This window comes from Pinus tabuliformis, chromosome X (genome assembly GCF_031772625.1).
Source record: "Pinus tabuliformis cultivar Carrire ecotype Pingquan chromosome X, CPIR1, whole genome shotgun sequence".
Lineage (NCBI taxonomy): Eukaryota > Viridiplantae > Streptophyta > Pinopsida > Pinales > Pinaceae > Pinus > Pinus tabuliformis.
The window spans coordinates 1,016,607,857-1,016,627,170 of NC_142308.1; the positions used below are offsets into that span (position 1 = coordinate 1,016,607,857).

The 19,314-nt window shown below is 38.7% G+C and overlaps 2 protein-coding genes across 6 annotated transcripts in view; one reads left to right on the forward strand and one right to left on the reverse strand.

Moving 5' to 3' along the window:
* LOC149143193 (uncharacterized) overlaps positions 1–17,782 on the reverse strand; it is an 81,605-nt gene extending 63,823 nt beyond the window's left edge. The window contains exons 1-2 of the mRNA XM_089448590.1: positions 17,278–17,782; positions 12,813–14,033 (exon numbers count right to left, since the gene is read on the reverse strand). Of these exons, the coding sequence (XP_089304716.1) occupies positions 12,813–14,022 (1,210 nt within the window). The 5' untranslated portion in view covers positions 14,023–14,033; positions 17,278–17,782. The remainder of the gene's footprint in view (positions 1–12,812; positions 14,034–17,277) is intronic.
* The window catches only part of LOC149143192 (putative mitochondrial import inner membrane translocase subunit TIM21), a 376,722-nt gene that overhangs the window by 160,026 nt on the left and 197,382 nt on the right, over positions 1–19,314 (forward strand). The window lies entirely within an intron of this gene.

A 19,314-nucleotide genomic window follows, 5' to 3' on the forward strand; every position in this document is an offset into this window, starting at 1 on the left:
TGAATTGAGCAGACCAGTGCCTTAAAAGATCTAAATGATTACTAGCTAGATGATCTAAGAACATGAGACACGGACATCAATCATTTATCCTCAAATAGCCTGAACAACGCTTGAAAATTCAGTAAACCACAAGAATCAAGGAACTCAATAACAATATCAGGCAATTAGGAGAAAGATAACACAGCTATAAACCACCAATTGTTAACCAGATACCACGTCAAGATAATCGTTCATGTAAAGCATTCATTCCGCACCAATAACCTTAAATTTCAGCATAAAAATTTCCCAAATAACTGAATTTTGACCAAAAGAATTTCCACCAAATTTTCAGGCAAAAGATTTCAAGCTAAATTTCCAGCCAAATGTCAATTTTTTTTATTTTTTATTTTTTTTTTTTAAATCTAAAAAATCTAAAACCCTAAAAAAAAAATCTAAAACATTAACTAAAAGAAAACTACAACAATATAAATCATGAAAATCTAAAACTATGTGAAAATTAAATAAAATAAACTCTAAAAAAATTCTAAACTAAACTAAAGAAATTAAATTAAAATTTAAAAATAAAGATGAAATCAAATTAAATTTTAAAACCTAAACAATGAAATGCATGTCTTGTATTTTTTCTTTTTTTTTTATGTTGAAAACTAAAAAAATAAAACAAAACTTTGAACTAATAAAATTAACCTACGTCTAAATCTAAAAATGCAGATACGTAAAAGCCCAAAACAAAACAGTGAACGGTGATAGTGACCCCAGCCCAACGCAAGCAAAAAAAATTGACGCGGAAAATATAAACCCTTGAACAGGACCAGCTAACCGCGGCGGAGACACAGCAGACAAATCGATTCTGAAGTGCGGACTGGAAAAAAATTAGTGATACGCAGATGGCTACCTGAGACTACGCCCAACAAGCAAGACGTGGGTATGGAACCGACAGCCCTGACCCGAAACCGGAAGTCGAGATGCTAAACAATGAGCCTGACGGAGAAAACGCAGACGGGTTTGAACGAAACCAAGGTCAAGGGGGAACCGCGTGAGGAAGAATCGAAAGGCGGAAGGGTTAGCATGACAGGGGCATTTTCAGATGGGCGTGAAAACAGTTATCACTGCCGTGTAAACACTACGTAACCCTGGACCACGAAAATGACTGTGTGTAATAGCGTAAACCCAAAACTCAATGCGATTTCGACTCAGCTTAAAATGGATCCTTACGACACTTCTTAGTTTAAAACGCAAACGCATTAAGCAAAGGCCAAACGACTGAGACACACAAATGCTGGAGCATAAATCTTGATTTGATCTTACGCTATGGAATCGAAAACTCACAATTACGCCTCAAAGAATTACGCAGACCAGTTAGCAGTGCATATTCTTCAAAGGGATTATTTTTTTTTTTTTTAAAGGCGTGAAAGGAAATGTGTAGCACGAGATTCTCAATGGCAGCGATGGACGGAAGGGAACTCACCTGAAACGCGGAATTTTCACCTGTTGCTGCTCCTGCGCGAGAACGAGTGGGCCTTGTCTCAGCCACTGATAAATGGAAATCGATTTCAAAGATGACCTTGCCTTGGTTGCCTTGGTTCGCAGATATCTCATCCAGATTTTGACGATATTGCTGGTGCTAAATGCGTTTCGAAAAACACGACCCACAGATCCCTGCTTCTGAGAACTTGAAAAAATTTCTAGATTTGATGTACCTGTAATCTGCAAAACTGAAAACGAAATTTGGCGGACATACACAAACTTTTGTAGTAAAACCCTTGCAAATTTTGCCCAAAATCACAAAAAATTACAGCCCTGGACAGCTAGATTTGACAATAATTGCAGTAATACTTTTCGAATTTTAGAAGCTTTGAACTTTGCTATAAGCAGAAAGAAAATTCTCTCATGTAAAACAGAAAAAAAAAACTCTTAATGATTAACCCAGGGCCAAAACTAGCTAGGCTCTGCAAAGAAAAGCCTGTGGGAGTCGGCTGATTCAGCCCAGAACTTCCCCAAACGCCCACAAATACCCTTCACCTAAAGGTTTCCTGCACACCTCAAGCAAACATCAGCAAAGAAGGCAAGAAATGCTGCTAGATTTCAAGAAATAATGGAGATACCTGCCATTATTTCAGAAACCCTACAACATTCAAACCCTAGCACGTGAGCAAGATACCTGTACTCACAATGCTCTGAAAAACCAGCTATTTTAACTGCTGAAAACTGAAATATGCAGAAAAACAAACATCTCACAGCAATTCCAGAGAGTAACACCAGCCAGTTTGAACCCCAAAGTCTTCTTTTATTAATCAGAAATCAGATTACAAGAGAGCTTTCAGTACAGACTCACAGATCAGATGAATTGAAATGACCCCCTAAGACCCTATATAAAGGAAATGATCCTAACGGCTAGTTCGAGTGATCCATGTGGAAATGATCTCGACCGTTGATGAGGATCAAGACATCTCTTGATCTCATCCGTCGATTTATTCACTTAAAATATTATTATTTTATTAGTTAGGGTTTTTGCTTGATTTTTTAATTTTTTATTATTTTTCATTATTTTATTATTTTTATTCATTTTTTAATTTTTTAATTCATTTTAAAATGGATCACTGAACTAAACCTTCGGAAACATCACCTAGGACCTAGGACTTAGGACTCATGAGGGGATTTAAAACATTTCTCGACCCTCAGGACACATTACATCATGACTTTTACAAAATTACATCTTAAGGGACAAACCCATTTAATACAGACCCTCACAAAACACCCAGCTCTGCGACACAACGATAATCTAGCAGATCAACACACTAGGATTCTCCTAAAGTTCAAATGACAAAATCAATCCCGGCTTTGGGGTCAGGTTTGAAGGAAAATTCTGCCGATCCGTGGATCGGTGAGACAAAAAACCTTCCGGGACGTAGATTATCATCAGAAAGTTAGGTTCACCTAGGCAAATTACATACATGACTTCATGTCTGCTAAGATTATTTACAGTTAATACATGCAGACTGGGTTTACAATCAAAAAGATCAAACTGCTGATGATGGCAGGATGGCACGGACATGCTGCTCAGGAGCTACCCCTCTTTGCCAACAGAAAGGAGGTGTACTGCATGGGCAGTTGACCAGTAGTGGTCAACATCAGGCTCTACTTGGGGACACGTTGCTGCACTGGTAGGAATGTGAGAATCCAGAATCTGCATCCATACAACACACAAATGAAAATAAGTAGCGTCCATTCCAAAGTCATCATATACATTAAGTACAGGAAAGATAAAAGCTCTTCATTTATTGACTATCTAATAACATGAAAAGTAAATCTAATCCCAAAAGCAGAAATGAAATGCTGAAAAGACAAGGAGTAGGGACAGAAATACAATACAAAAGATGCCCCACGGCATCAGATGTGTTCAATATAGTGCATACTGAGCATTTGCCTGCTTTCAGGCAAATCTGTCGGCTGCTTGTCGGATGTGCCATGTCCCATTTTGCATATGGTAGGACTCCTTCCTATCCGAAAATCAAGCTGCTCGCGGCCGTCTGATGCGTCAAATCTTCTTCTCATTTTCTTCCTCTTGCGCTTTTTCTTTCTGGCAGGATGAATTACTGATGAGCTGGAACTTTCTGTCTCGAAACTATTAGATGAAGTACGCGTGATATGTCTCTCTTTAGCCCGCATCTGATCTTTATCATTCTTAAGTCCATCCTCGATCAACCATCTTTCAACTGAACTAATAACCTCCTCATAATAAGATGGATCTTGTTGCAACAAATCAGAAGGCTCCTGATCTATTGATGTTATCTGTTTTCTTTCATTTTCCAATTGCTGAAATTTTTGAACCTGTATTCTAATGGCATCCATCTGTCTAGAGTGTTCAACCTTTATAGCACTAATTTGTCTGGCATGATGTTCTTCCATGTCTTTTATTACTTTAACATTTTCTTCCTTTATGTTCATCAAGCAATGCTGCATGGAATTTATTTCTTCTTCATGATTCGCTTGCATGTTTCCAATTTCCGTTTCATGTTTAGTTTTCATGGCCTCAATTTCCTCAGCATGCTGATTTTGCGTGTCCTCAATCTCCTTATTACGTTTTTCTAGATGGGTGCGTAAAGTTTTAACATCATTGATAAGATTAATTTGGTTGCTTTCCAGATTTTTTACCAGCATCTTTAAATCTTGTATTATTTGCTTTTGCTCCTCCTTTTCATTGTCACTTATCACTGATTTTTCACTATCCTGAACTTGATCTGACATATTCTGATCTTGAACTCTTTCTTCAACAGCTTGACCTTTAATATGATTACTTTCTTCTTTTTGCACAATTTTAGAGGTAGAAGACAAGCTGTGTGGACTACCATATCTATCTTTAAAAGCATCGAGAATGTCTTGTAAAGAAGTGAAAAATCATTAGGAAAGTTATTAAACCAATTCAAGGCATCACCCTCTAAAGAACGGACAAATAGACGCATCTTAAAATCTTCATTATTATATTGAGGAAATCTACAGTATAAGATCATTACACAAGTAAACATGTTTAAATGCCTTTTAACAGCGACCGAATCATCACCCGAGAACTTAAGTAATTTACCAATGGCCTCTTTCGGAAGATCATGGAAATTATCAGTAAAATGACATGGTTTAAATGAATAATCCATGATGAACAATAAGGGATCAGATGGATGATAGAACTAGCTCTTTGCTCAAGAAAATCAAAAGATGAAAGAAGTGGAGTCGCCACTTGAACAATAAAACTGATTCTAAGATCCAAGAAGTAACCAACAAACAGATATGCGGGAGGCTTCTTGTCTGGGAAAAAATAAAAAATGGAGTCGCCACCCAAACAAAAAACACACCGAAGAGATGTTGCTGATATGTGATGAAAAGATGCTAAAATATTGAATCTGCCAGCTCAAATGAGAGATGAGAAGATGAGAAGATGAATGTCGATGAAACTCCAGGAACAGAAAAACTCTGTCCCCGGCAACGGCGCCAAAATATGTTGGCGTTGCCGGGCCAGATGAAGAGATAAGAAATGAGGAAAATGATTTGTCGTATGAAACACCGAGAAAAAGTATCCCCGGCAACGGCGCCAAAAAATGTTGTCGCGCGGATTGACACGACAACGCTCGGATCGGGGGCTGTCACTCTAATCCCCGATCCCTCCGTTTAAGCCTGTCTCCCGCGGCTAAGGGGGGTAGACCCTGTGAGGTGATGGAGGCCAACTGCCAAACAGTTGGGCTGGGAGACGAGATGCACGATTGAGACAAGCACTAAAATGATTTGATGAATTGAGCAGACCAGTGCCTTAAAAGATCTAAATGATTACTAGCTAGATGATCTAAGAACATGAGACACGGACAGCAATCATTTATCCTCAAATAGCCTGAACAACGCTTGAAAATTCAATAAACCACAAAAATCAAGGAACTCAATAACAATATCAGGCAATTAGGAGAAAGATAACACAGCTATAAACCACCAATTGTTAACCAGATACCACGTCAAGATAATCGTTCATGTAAAGCATTCATTCCGCACCAATAACCTTAAATTTCAGCATAAAAATTTCCCAAATAACTGAATTTTGACCAAAAGAATTTCCACCAAATTTTCAGGCAAAAGATTTCAAGCTAAATTTCCAGCCAAATGTCAAATTTTTTTTTTTTTTATTTTTATTTTTATTTTTTATATATATATATTTTTTTAATCTAAAAAAATCTAAAACCCTAAAAAATCTAAAACATTAACTAAAAGAAAACTACAACAATATAAATCATGAAAATCTAAAACTATGTGAAAATTAAATAAAATAAACTCTAAAAAAATTCTAAACTAAACTAAAGAAATTAAATTAAAATTTAAAAATAAAGATGAAATCAAATTAAATTTTAAAACCTAAACAATGAAATGCATGTCTTGTATTTTTTTTTTTTTTTTTTTTTTTTTATGTTGAAAACTAAAAAATAAAACAAAACTTTGAACTAATAAAATTAACCTACGTCTAAATCTAAAAATGCAGATACGTAAAAGCCCAAAACAAAACAGTGAACGGTGATAGTGACCCCAGCCCAACGCAAGCAAAAAAAATTGACGCGGAAAATATAAACCCTTGAACAGGACCAGCTAACCGCGGCGGAGACACAGCAGACAAATCGATTCTGAAGTGCGGACTGGAAAAAAATTAGTGATACACAGATGGCTACCTGAGACTACGCCCAGCAAGCAAGACGTGGGTATGGAACCGACAGCCCTGACCCGAAACCGGAAGTCGAGACGCTAAACAATGAGCCTGACAGAGAAAACGCAGACGGGTTTGAACGAAACCAAGGTCAAGGGGGAACCGCGTGAGGAAGAATCGAAAGGCGGAAGGGTTAGCATGACAGGGGCATTTTCAGATGGGCGTGAAAACAGTTATCACTGCCGTGTAAACACTACGTAACCCTGGACCACGAAAATGACTTTGCGTAATGGCGTAAAGCCAAAACTCAATGCGATTTCGGCTCAGCTTAAAATGGATCCTTACGGCACTTCTTAGTTTAAAATGCAAACGTATTAAGCAAAGGCCAAACGACTGAGACACACAAATGCTGGAGCGTAAATCCTGGTTTGAAATTATACTATGGAATCGAAAACTCACAATTACGCTTCAAAGAATTACGCAGACCAGTGAGCAGTGCATACTTTTCAAAGGGATTATTTTTTTTTTTTTAAAGGCGTGAAAGGAAATGTGTAGCACGAGATTTCTCAATGGCAGCGATGGACGGAAGGGTACTCACCTGAAACGCAAAATTTTCACCTGTTGCTGCTCTTGCGCGAGAACGAGTGGGCCTTGTCTCAGTCACTGATGAATGGAAATCGATTTCAAAGATGACCTTGCCTTGGTTGCCTTGGTTCGCAGATATCTCATCCAGATTTTGACGATATTGCTGGTGCTAAATGCGTTTCGAAAAACACGACCCACAGATCCCTGCTTCTGAGAACTTGAATTTTTTTTTAGATTTGATGTACCTGTAATCTGCAAAACTGAAAACGAAATTTGGCGGACATACACAAACTTTTGCAGTAAAACCCTTGCAAATTTGCCCAAAATCACAAAAAATTACAGCCCTGGACAGCTAGATTTGACAATAATTGCAGTAATACTTTTCGAATTTTAGAAGCTTTGAACTTTGCTGTAAGCAGAAAGAAAATTCTCTCATGTAAAACAGAAAAAAAAAAAAAAAAACTCTTAATGATTAACCCAGGGCCAAAACTAGCTAGGCTCTGCAAAGAAAAGCCTGTGGGAGTCGGCTGATTCAGCCCAGAACTTCCCCAAACGCCCACAAATACCCTTCACCTAAAGGTTTCCTGCACACCTCATGCAAACATCAGCAAAGAAGGCAAGAAATGCTGCTAGATTTCAAGAAATAATGGAGATACCTGCCATTATTTCAGAAACCCTACAACATTCAAACCCTAGCACGTGAGCAAGATACCTGTACTCACAATGCTCTGAAAAACCAGCTATTTTAACTGCTGAAAACTGAAATATGCAGAAAAACAAACATCTCACAGCAATTCCAGAGAGTATGTAATACCCTACTTTCTTATTACAGTAACCATAGAAATAACCATGAAATTTAAGAAAAACAGTAATGCATAGAACTGAAATCTGCACCTACCTGTACTGCTAGCTGACCCCCGATGCTGCTGCTGAAATGGCAATTCTGAACTGCTGGCTGATTTGATCCAATTGCGGGATGGCCAAAACCACCCTACCAGACAGAGCAACCTGGTTGCTCGATCCAGAGAAGCTCTCCACAGAGGCTCTCTGTCCCTCCGTGCCCAGAACTCAGATCACTCAAGACTCTTCCACTGCAAGGTTACTCCTCCTGGTTTCTGCTGATCAATCCACAATTCTCTGGTTATTTTCCCCCCTTTCTTCAGGTCCAGACCCTGCTATTTAACCCCCTGGTCTGGCGGTGGCCGCCCTCCCACTTGCAGCCACCGCCTTCCTTGCATTCAAGTTTCCCGGATATTTTCCCTGACTTCTGCGTTTCAGCAATGAATGTCCTGCTGGTTCGGACGCGTTTTATTAATGGCTGGGGTGACTCATAGGTAAGTTAATGAAATAATATCTTGATTCCATAAATTGACTTATATGCATTCGTATAACCTGGGGTTTTATTGTGTATACTTTATTACATTATATACTTACTTTATGATATTCAATATAAGGTTCCTTTTATATTCATAACACTATATATAAAGTTCATTTTATACTTTATATTTCACCTTACATAAGTTATATATAAATATATATACTTTACATAATTCAATTTTATGATTTGTAATATTAATGTATATATATATTTTATAAGGTTAACTTGTATATTTTAGAAAATTTAAACTTATCATGTTTTAAATTTAATTTATATATATATATAATCTTAACATATTTGTAGTTTAAATTTCCGCATAGTTGGTTTTTATAGAGTTAAAACTTTAGAAGGTGGATTAATTTAGCAGGGTTGTTACATACATTCCCCCTTCTGAAAACTTCGTCCCGAAGTTAGAGCTTTAGGTTCAAGGTTTTAACGGACATGCCTTTTCCTATCTAGCTTCCCAAGCTATACAAACTCATCCTATCCTTCCTAATCTCTTCTGCTCCCATCCTATCCGTCCTCTACTAGAGTATGCCATGGCGTCAATTTACTGACCTAACCATTCATAACACAAAGGTAACAGCGTCGACTATACCGACCTGATTCCCAGTAGGCATCCGGCAGTCATCATCACACGTCTAGGGGAGCGTGACTCGCACAGTCCTCCCATGACTCCAGGTTTCGGAGGATAAACGGTGGGTAACACCTCCACCCCTCCAGTAGCATCAGGGCTACTACCCTATCAAAGAATCACTTTGAGCTTTAACTGATCTGAGTTCTGTCATCACGTGGTCATCTCGAAAATTGGATCAATTATCTGCAATCGTAGTTTATCTGCAAGTTTACCTGCAATCTTATACTTACCCAGCATTTGTAAGATGTGCATCAGCATATTCGAAATAACTTATGTATTATCTATATATAACAGAATTTTGTTTATTTTCTCATGCATGTATTCTAACTTTTCTATAGGGTGTATTCACTTCTTGTCTTTTATTTCAGTTGCTTGTTTTGACATGCATAAAATAAAATAGATTTATATTGTCCAATTTCTACCAGAAGTAAATTCATTTGACGGTCTTAATCTTTTCTTCAACATTTATAATTGAGTAATATAATCACATATATTGTTTTGGTATCCATGTACCCGCAGGAATTAAACCCATACTATTTTGGTATCCATGTACCAGCAAGAATTTAAACATATATTATGCCGCAAAGTTCCATGTTTATCATTAATCATTCAAATGTTTTTGGTTCTCTGACAGAGGTGAAGTAAATATATATACTAAACATAGTGTAAAGTTCTTCAAAATGGACATAAACTAGGGTATCTCTGACATATGTCCTCTGTATCCTCCCAAGTCGCCGATCCAGGACTATACTTGTCCCACTGGACCTTAACTTGGTCCACCAGGCGGTTCCTCAGCTGTCGAATTCTACGTTCCAGTATACGTAACGGTTCGACCGTTATGACTCCCTCGTCCGATACCTGCAATTCTTTCCACTGGATGTTATGAGATAGGTCAGCTACATAATGCCTTAATACAGAAACATGAAATACATTATGAATTCTATGCAGGTGAGATGGCAGGGCAAGACGATAGGCAACAGGTCCAACTCTTTCCACGATTTTAAACGGTCCTATAAATCGGGGTGACAGCTTTGTCCCTTTTCCGAATCGAATAGTACTTTTATTTGGCTTGATGCGGACGAAGACCTGGTCCCCCACTTCATACCTCCTATCAGTCCGGTGAGCATCAGCGTAACTCTTTTGTCTATCCTGTGCTTCCTTTAATCGCTCTCTAATCTGCCTGATCTGCGCTTCCATTTCATGGATTAATTCTGGTCCTATTATTACTCGATCTTCTAACCTGTCCCAACTTAACGGCGTTCTACAAGGTCTGCCATATAAAGCTTCAAATGGAGGCATCCCAATCGAACTGTGGTAACTGTTGTTGTATGCGAATTCAACCAAGGGTAAATACTTTTCCCAGTGGGATTGCTGATCCATCACATACATTCGCAACATGTCTTCAAGTACTTGATTTACTCTTTCAGTCTGCCCATCAGTCTCAGGATGGTAAGCCGTGCTTAAATTTAGCTGAGTACCTAAGGCTGTCTGCATGCACGTCCAGAATCTGGAAGTGAATCGCGAATCTCTATCGGATATAATCTTTTTAGGTACTCCATGATATCTGATAATTTCGTTTATGAATACTCGAGCCACGTCAGCAACATCATAAGTATCTTTTACCGGAATAAAATGGGCGCTTTTTGTTAATTTATCTACCACTACCAGAATGGCATTGTGTCTTTGAGAAGTAAGAGGTAGTCCAGTGATAAAATCCATAGAAATGGTCTCCCATTTAGACATAGGAATGTCGTGGGGCTGTAAGAGACCCGCTGGGTGACAATGATCTGCCTTTACCTGCTGACATTCCAAACATTTTGCAACAAATTGAGTGATATCCCGCTTCATGCCTGCCCAAAAGAAGAGTTTCTTGGTATCCGCATACATTTTCCCTACTCCAGGATGAACACAATATACGGCTTTGTGAGCTTCCCTGAGGATGGTATCTCGAAGATCTTTATCGTTAGGAATGTACATCCTTCCATGGAATCGCAAGATCCCATCGCTTTCTAATTCATAACCCTCGAACTTAGATTCTTTTGCCTTAATCCCTTCAAGACTTGCCCTCACCTTTAAATACCAGCTGTCTTTTATAAGGCGATCCAGCACTCGCTGTCTTAAGTCCACCTTAATGGGTATGAGAGAAAATATCCGGGGTCTCCTGCTTAAGGCATCGGCTACCACATTTTCCTTTCCCTTAATATATGATATTCCGAAGTCATACTCACTTAGGAATTCACTCCATCGCCTTTGCCTGGCATTTAAGTCTCTTTGGGTGAACAAATATTGTAGACTTTGATGGTCGCTTTTAAGTGTAAACTTTCGTCCTACCAAATAGTGTCTCCAGATCTTTAAAGCTAGCATTACAACGGCCAATTCTAGATCGTGAGTAGCATAGAGTTCTTCATGAGGTTTTAGCTTTCTGGAAGCATAAGCTATCACTCCCCTATCCTGCATCAATACTGCACCCAGCCCTTGCTTGGATGCATCAGTACATACTGTAAAGTCTTTGCCCATATCAGGGACTCTTAGGATTGGTGCGCTGGTGAGTAGTCTTTTGAGTTCAGAGAATGCATTATTACATTCCTCGGTCCATTCATACTTAACACCTTTACGCTGGAGGGTTGTGATTGGCTTCGCGATTTTGGAGAACCCTTCCACAAATCTCCGGTAATAACCTGCTAAGCCCATAAAGCTTCGTATCTCATGTGCATTTCTCGGTATTGGCCAATCCATGATCGCTTTTACCTTCTCAGGATCTACTGAGATTCCTTCACCTGATATGATGTGACCCAAATAATGAATCTTTTCCTGAAAGAAGGAACACTTGGACAGTTTTCCATATAACTGACGTTCTCTAAGGCAGGACAATACTAACCGCAAATGCTCCTTATGCTCTTCTTCATTCTTGGAATAGATGAGAATATCATCTAAAAAGACTTGTACAAATTTATCAAGATACTGACGGAAAACACTGTTCATAAGATTCATGAATACGGCTGGCGCATTTGTTAACCCAAATGGTACTACAGTAAATTCATAGTGCCCATAACGAGTCCGGAATGCTGTCTTAGAGATATCATTTTCAGAAATCCTTAGCTGATGATACCCTGATCGAAGATCAATTTTTGAAAAGACAGAAGCTCCTTTCATTTGATCGAAAAGATCATCGATTCGCGGCATAGGGTATTGATTCTTTACTGTAGCTCGATTCAAGTCCCGATAGTCTATGCATAATCTTAAGGATCCATCTTTCTTCTTTACAAAAATTACAGGAGCGCCCCAAGGTGAGGTACTGGGCCGAATAAGCCCTATATCGAGTAGTTCCTTCAACTGGATTTGCAATTCCTGAAGTTCTGGCGCTGTCATTCTATAAGGCGATTTTGAGATCGGTTGGGTACCCGGCTTTAATTCAATAGTGAGATCCAATTCTCTTACCGGGGGTAATCCAGGTAGTTCCTTTGGAAATACATCCGGGAACTCGGCTAGCACCGGATATTGTTCTAAGGATGGTCCCTTTCCCTGGCTTACTTCGTGAATTGCATAAGCCTGACAACCCTTTCTTAAACAACGCTTCACCTGCATTGCCGAAATGTAGCGTAAAGAAATTTCTCTCTTAATACCTTGAATTTGGATTACTTCTCCCTCATCATTTAAGCCCAAAATCCTTTTTCCATAACAATCTACCCACGCCTGGTGAGCTTCCAGCCAATCCATACCTATGATAAGATCATACGTCCCTAGGGTGGTGACATAGACTTTTAGTTTAGTCGAACAGACCCCTAGGTCAATTTTGCATTGATCCACACTCAAGCCCACGGTTTGGAGTTCTCCTGAGGCCATTTCCACTTGGTGGAAATCATTCTGTCTACGAGCTGCCAGCCCACATTTGGTTAATGCATATGACGAAATGAAACTATCTGTGGCACCAGTATCAAATAAGATTTTGAGTTTTACACCATTGATAATACCTGAAGATTCCACTACAGTGGATTGATGGGCTGCTTGGTCGTGGTTGACTACTGCATGAATTCTATGATTACTTCGCTTGGCTGATATCAGCTCCCTCCCAGTGCTTTGCAATATGTCCGATGACGCTTCTGGGTAGTTACGCTGGAGATGCGGCCCCCCACATCCCCAACAATTGAGCTGCGCTGATCCTCTTGAATTAAGGGGTGAGTTTCTAGAGAACGAGCCGCGTCCTCCCATGCTGGTTCCTCTCACACCCCTTCCTCTACCGGTAGTCCCTCGCGATGCCCAAGGTCTGGTGCTGGACGATTCTGCAGCTATAGTGTTTACCGCCATGGGAACTCTTGTCCCCATACCTGGGGTATACCTGCTACCGTAAGGTGGTCTCGAGCTACCTCCTCTGAAAAAGTTCCGGGGAGCCTTCCCTGGAAACCCAGATTGAAAAGGCCCTGCTGGCCCTATATCCTTTTTGATTCCAAGGTGTTCTTCTGCATAACGGCTACATTCGACTGCCTCGGCTACCGAAGATGGTTTCCACATACTTACCAAGGCTCTGATGCGAGGGTTTAACCCAAATATGAAACGTTCAGCTTGACGTTCATCAGAGTCTAAGTAGGGAATGTATTTTACCAGCTCCATAAACCTTATTTCGTACTCTTCCACCGTTTTACTTCCCTGAATTAGTGTATGAAAGGCTCTAGCTTGCTGTTGTTGAAAATATGGAGGTAAATACTTCGCTCGGAACCTTTCCTCGAACAGATCCCAAGGAACGTTGTCTGATGTAAGGTGTAGCTGCTTTTCCAGGTTTCCCCACCAAATCAGGGCACTTTCTTTTAGTTGAAACACGGCAATTTTTGTCTTTGCTGAAGGCGAATATTCTCTTAACCTAAAGCACCGGTTCATCCCTTCCAGCCATGCCTCAGCGCGTTCACCAGCTCGACCTCCCGAAAATTCTGGGAGTCTAATTTTCTGAAGCTCTCTAGAGATGTCTTCTCTCGATCCTCTGGGCTCCAAATTATGTGGTTCCGCTGAACTGGTGGCTGCATGCTGAGATTCCTCTTTGTTTTTAGCCTTAGTTGATTCCTTTAATGTTTCCAACAAGGCCTGCAAAGAGTTCATTATCACAGCCAACTCTGGCGCTTGAGCGTTTGATGATGACGGCTGCCTTGGAGGTGACGAGGGTGAGGGGGATGGCGACGGTGGCGGTGGCGATGGCGACGGTGGCGGCATTAATGGTGATGATGCTGCCTGGTCACGTCGTCGTCGCTCATATGTCTTCACCATAGTAATGGTCCCTGAACACAAATAAAATGTATATATATAAAAAAAATTGAGGCGGATAACCGAATTTTAACACACCAATTTCTTTGTAACTTCACACTTAAAAACGGGTATAGTTTTGCTATTTTTACCCGCTAGGCGGATCTTACTGGTACCGAGGTCAAGGAGGGTGGCCACGCGACCTCCTTGTCCTAATGCAGGGTTTTTTCTAAAAATGAATAATGCAGAAGTGTATGGTTATTAGCCGCTAAGGTAAGACATCCAAAGTTTATTTACCTAACAACATCCACAAAATGAAATGTTTAGATGTCCCGATCACAAGGTACATTGGTAACACACCCGTCACACCTCAATCTAGCTATTATTTTTTAAAGACGGACATACATATTTATATTTTTGAATATATTACTTAGACATGGATAAAACCCATCATTTATATATATATATATCTGTATAGCCCAACTTGTTCCAAGCATCACAATCATCTTTAACTTGAGGACTTTATATCGATCCCCCTTTATAGGGTGGCAAAGGCTCCTTACTGAACTGGAATTTTGGCATTTAGACTAGTCCATTTGAATATTACCTCCTAAATTTGGCAGACCATTTTCTGGACAAGAGTATACCCCAAGAATCTGGATTATCTACTACAACTACATTCATTGAAAGAGGTAAAGCAAGGTGGTTTACCAACCTTACTCGCAAGTTTTTAATAATACCGTAAACCTTGATGTCTCATGAATATACATAAAACTTTGTGTGAAACCTGGGAACTTCCATTTCTCTTAATATGACTGTTTTATCCTGGTTGGCATACCTTGTTTTTGGTAACATAGCTGATACAAGTATGAAGTCATATGATTAAACATAGTATGAACATTCCATATGTAATTCTGACCAAAATAGCTGAAACAGAATAATTCTCTAAGAGTCGTTACAGAGTATCATACAGCAAAACATTATATTGTTTTCAAACTGCAGCCTAACAATTCCTTAAATATTTTAAGGGCGGTTTAATTTTTGTTTGCAAGATGTTTAAAAGACTTGACAAATTTTTGTAAGGAGACAGTATTTCTTTTTAAGCCTACGCACAAAATCTAAGTCCTATTTTTCAACTTCTAAGAGCTGCTATAGGTATAGAAATTTCCTGTAGACAAAGATTATATGCTTGATGCTTTTCCTTGCTTGTAGTAGAGGACTATAGGACTCTTCCTTTTACACATGATTCTCAGATTTTTTTTATTTTTTTTATTTTTTTATTTTTAAGGTGACTGTAGTTTCACTACAGGCCTTCCAACTACATCCACAAATTATATGACTTGGTTATCTATAAGAGTATGATTACCGACAGTGACAATGATGGCTCATTCGTTGTAATCTGCACAATTTTATTATTATTATTATTATTTTTTTTGTGTGACTTTATGTCAAGTGTCGTCATAGCTATCACATTGTGATTAGGAATGTCACTGTTTGGTCTGTCCCTTACACAGAGCAACATTTGACCAACTATATTGGTACTGAAAACAGACTCAGTGCATTTGATCTGTATGTACTGTCCAGACATTATTTTATAAACGTCAGTGAAATGAAAACGATGTGTAACTGATTAATGATTAACTTTTTAAAATTTAAAGAAAACGATTGTTAACAACCAGTGTACACGTCAGCGAAATGAAAACGATGGGTAACTTACTCTCAGCTCATCGCATTGGATCCAACTTTTCAGTTTTAAAGAATATTCTCACTGTTTTTTGTGTTGATAATTTGAATATTCTCACTGCTTTTTGAGTTGATAATTTTTAGTAATAATGTGAGAAAAGATGAATCTGAAATAAATAGTAAATAGTAATAATGTGACGGTTTTTTTTTATCTCCATCGTCAGACAAACAAGTGACCAATGTAAAGAATGGTGTGAACAGCCGATATTTGAAAGATTTTAGTTATTTAATCCATTGTTCAAATCAACGATTTTCCCAATAATATATACAAATACAATTTCCCCCTTTTGAAATTGATATACTGTCTCTCTGATATTCTGCGACGAATTTAATATCCATAACTCTGCGGCTAATTTAATATTATTTTGATACTTCGCATACATAACAAATTATTTTATCGTATTATCTCTTCAGCATATACCTTTATACATGAACAAACTATAAGGATTTTGATACTTTATGGCTTGGTGGTATTTTCGAGGATTGCCAATTAAACTGCGGCATAAGACAATCCAATAAAAGATAATCGTGAAGTAATATGTGGCCTCAGTGATATTCTACGGCTTTGGTGGTAATTTCATGGATTGCTAATTAAATTTGGGGGTAGAGGAGGATCGAACCCCTCACCTACCGGATTCCCAAGTTTTTGCCAGATTTAAACCCACGACCTTACATATGAGTAGTTCCGGTGCCGGCGTGATGTAGTTCCAGCGACACTAAGTCGTGGCGTATACTAAAGCTAACGAAATCAACGTTCCACGGATTTAATGTCCGCATCTTGACTTTTATGGTGCAAAGTGGATGGTTAAGGCATGCGGTTTGCATGCGGTAGGTCATGTGTTCGACCCCGACTTCTGCCATATATTTAATGGTTAAGACTACGCGTTCCTGTTCGATTCACGAAACTGCCAAAAAATTTTTAAAAGAAGAACGGAAAACCTGCTAATTTAAGAGGAAAGGGTCGCGGACATTTAGTTTAATCGAAGCTCTCCATTAATTAAAATCAAGAGTCCTCGACTCCTGAAAACATGTCATTGGCACTGTAATGAACACGCCGTAGAGAGCTCCGATGCCCAGGGTTTAGAAAATGCCGGCTCCACAGAATAATAATCTGCTGGAGGTGAATGAACAATTCTCGATAGACCGCGGATTATGAGGCATTTTTTTTTTTTTTTTTTTTTTTACATTTAACCACTTATCTTTCAAAACCGAATCGTCATAATATGATATTGGTATAAATTGGCGAATTTTAGTAACTACGGTCCAACTAAGCCAGTGACAGGGAAAGTGGAGTCAATAAGGAATGAATCTTGCAGAAAGACAGGAATAACGAGAACCCTGGTTTTTAACTACACTGCAGAATTATAACAGAGCAGTTATATATACTTTCGGTTGTGTGGGCCTGTGAGGTCCCGAAGGTTTGAACGATGGCTCTGATACCATATGTAATACCCTACTTTCTTATTACAGTAACCATAGAAATAACCATGAAATTTAAGAAAAACAGTAATGCATAGAACTGAAATCTGCACCTACCTGTACTGCTGGCTGACCCCCGATGCTGCTGCTGAACTGGCAATTCTGAACTGCTGGCTGATTTGATCCAATTTCGGGATGGCCAAAACCACCCTACCAGACAGAGCAACCTGGTTGCTCGATCCAGAGAAGCTCTCCACAGAGGCTCTCTGTCCCTCCGTGCCCAGAACTCAGATCACTCAAGACTCTTCCACTGCAAGGTTACTCCTCCTGGTTTCTGCTGATCAATCCACAATTCTCTGGTTATTTTCCCCCCTTTCTTCAGGTCCAGACCCTGCTATTTAACCCCCTGGTCTGGCGGTGGCCGCCCTCCCACTTGCAGCCACCGCCTTCCTTGCATTCAAGTTTCCCGGATATTTTCCCTGACTTCTGCGTTTCAGCAATGAATGTCCTGCTGGTTCGGACGCGTTTTATTAATGGCTGGGGTGACTCATAGGTAAGTTAATGAAATAATATCTTGATTCCATAAATTGACTTATATGCATTCGTATAACCTGGGGTTTTATTGTGTATACTTTATTACATTATATACTTACTTTATGATATTCAATATAAGGTTCCTTTTATATTCATAACACTATATATAAAGTTCATTTTATACTTTATATTTCACCTTACATAAGTTATATATAAATATATATACTTTACATAATTCAATTTTATGATTTGTAATATTAATGTATATATATATTTTATAAGGTTAACTTGTATATTTTAGAAAATTTAAACTTATCATGTTTTAAATTTAATTTATATATATATATAATCTTAACATATTTGTAGTTTAAATTTCCGCATAGTTGGTTTTTATAGAGTTAAAACTTTAGAAGGTGGATTAATTTAGCAGGGTTGTTACAGAGTAACACCAGCCAATTTGAACCCCAAAGTCTTCTTTTATCAATCAGAAATCAGATTACAAGAGAGCTTTCAGTACAGACTCACAGATCAGATGAATTGAAATGACCCCCTAAGACCCTATATAAAGGAAATGATCCTAACGGCTAGTTCGAGTGATCCATGTGGAAATGATCTCGATCGTTGATGAGGATCAAGACATCTCTTGATCTCATCCGTCGATTTATTCACTTAAAATATTATTATTTTATTAGTTAGGGTTTTTGCTTGATTTTTTAATTTTTTATTATTTTTCATTATTTTATTATTTTTATTCATTTTTTAATTTTTTAATTCATTTTAAAATGGATCACTGAACTAAGCCTTCGGAAACATCACCTAGGACCTAGGACTTAGGACTCATGAGGGGATTTAAAACATTTCTCGACCCTCAGGACACATTACATCATGACTTTTACAAAATTACATCTTAAGGGACAAACCCATTTAATACAGACCCTCACAAAACACCCAGCTCTGCGACACAACGATAATCTAGCAGATCAACACACTAGGATTCTCCTAAAGTTCAAATGACAAAATCAATCCCGGCTTTGGGGTCAGGTTTGAAGGAAAATTCTGCCGATCCGTGGATCGGTGAGACAAAAAAGCTTTCGGGACGTAGATTATCATCAGAAAGTTAGGTTCACCTAGGCAAATTACATACATGACTTCATGTCTGCTAAGATTATTTACAGTTAATACATGCAGACTGGGTTTACAATCAAAAAGATCAAACTGCTGATGATGGCAGGATGGCACGGACATGCTGCTCAGGAGCTACCCCTCTCTGCCAACAGAAAGGAGGTGTACTGCATGGGCAGTTGACCAGTAGTGGTCAACAGGGACTATCAGCTCCCTCTTAATCCTAGACTCCTTACAGAAAGCTATGATTTCCTTTAAATTATATTCTTCTCCATTATCGGACCTTAGAATCTTTATTTTTCTTTCTGTAAGGTTCTCCACTTCAGCTTTGAATTCTTGAAATTTGATGAATACTTCATCCTTGGATTTCAGCAAATAAACCCAAGTTTTTTCTTGAATGGTCATCAATGAATGTCACATAATATAGGTGGCCTCCAAGAGACTTTGTAGACATAGGACAACAAACATCAGAATGAATGAGATCCATAATTTCTTTTG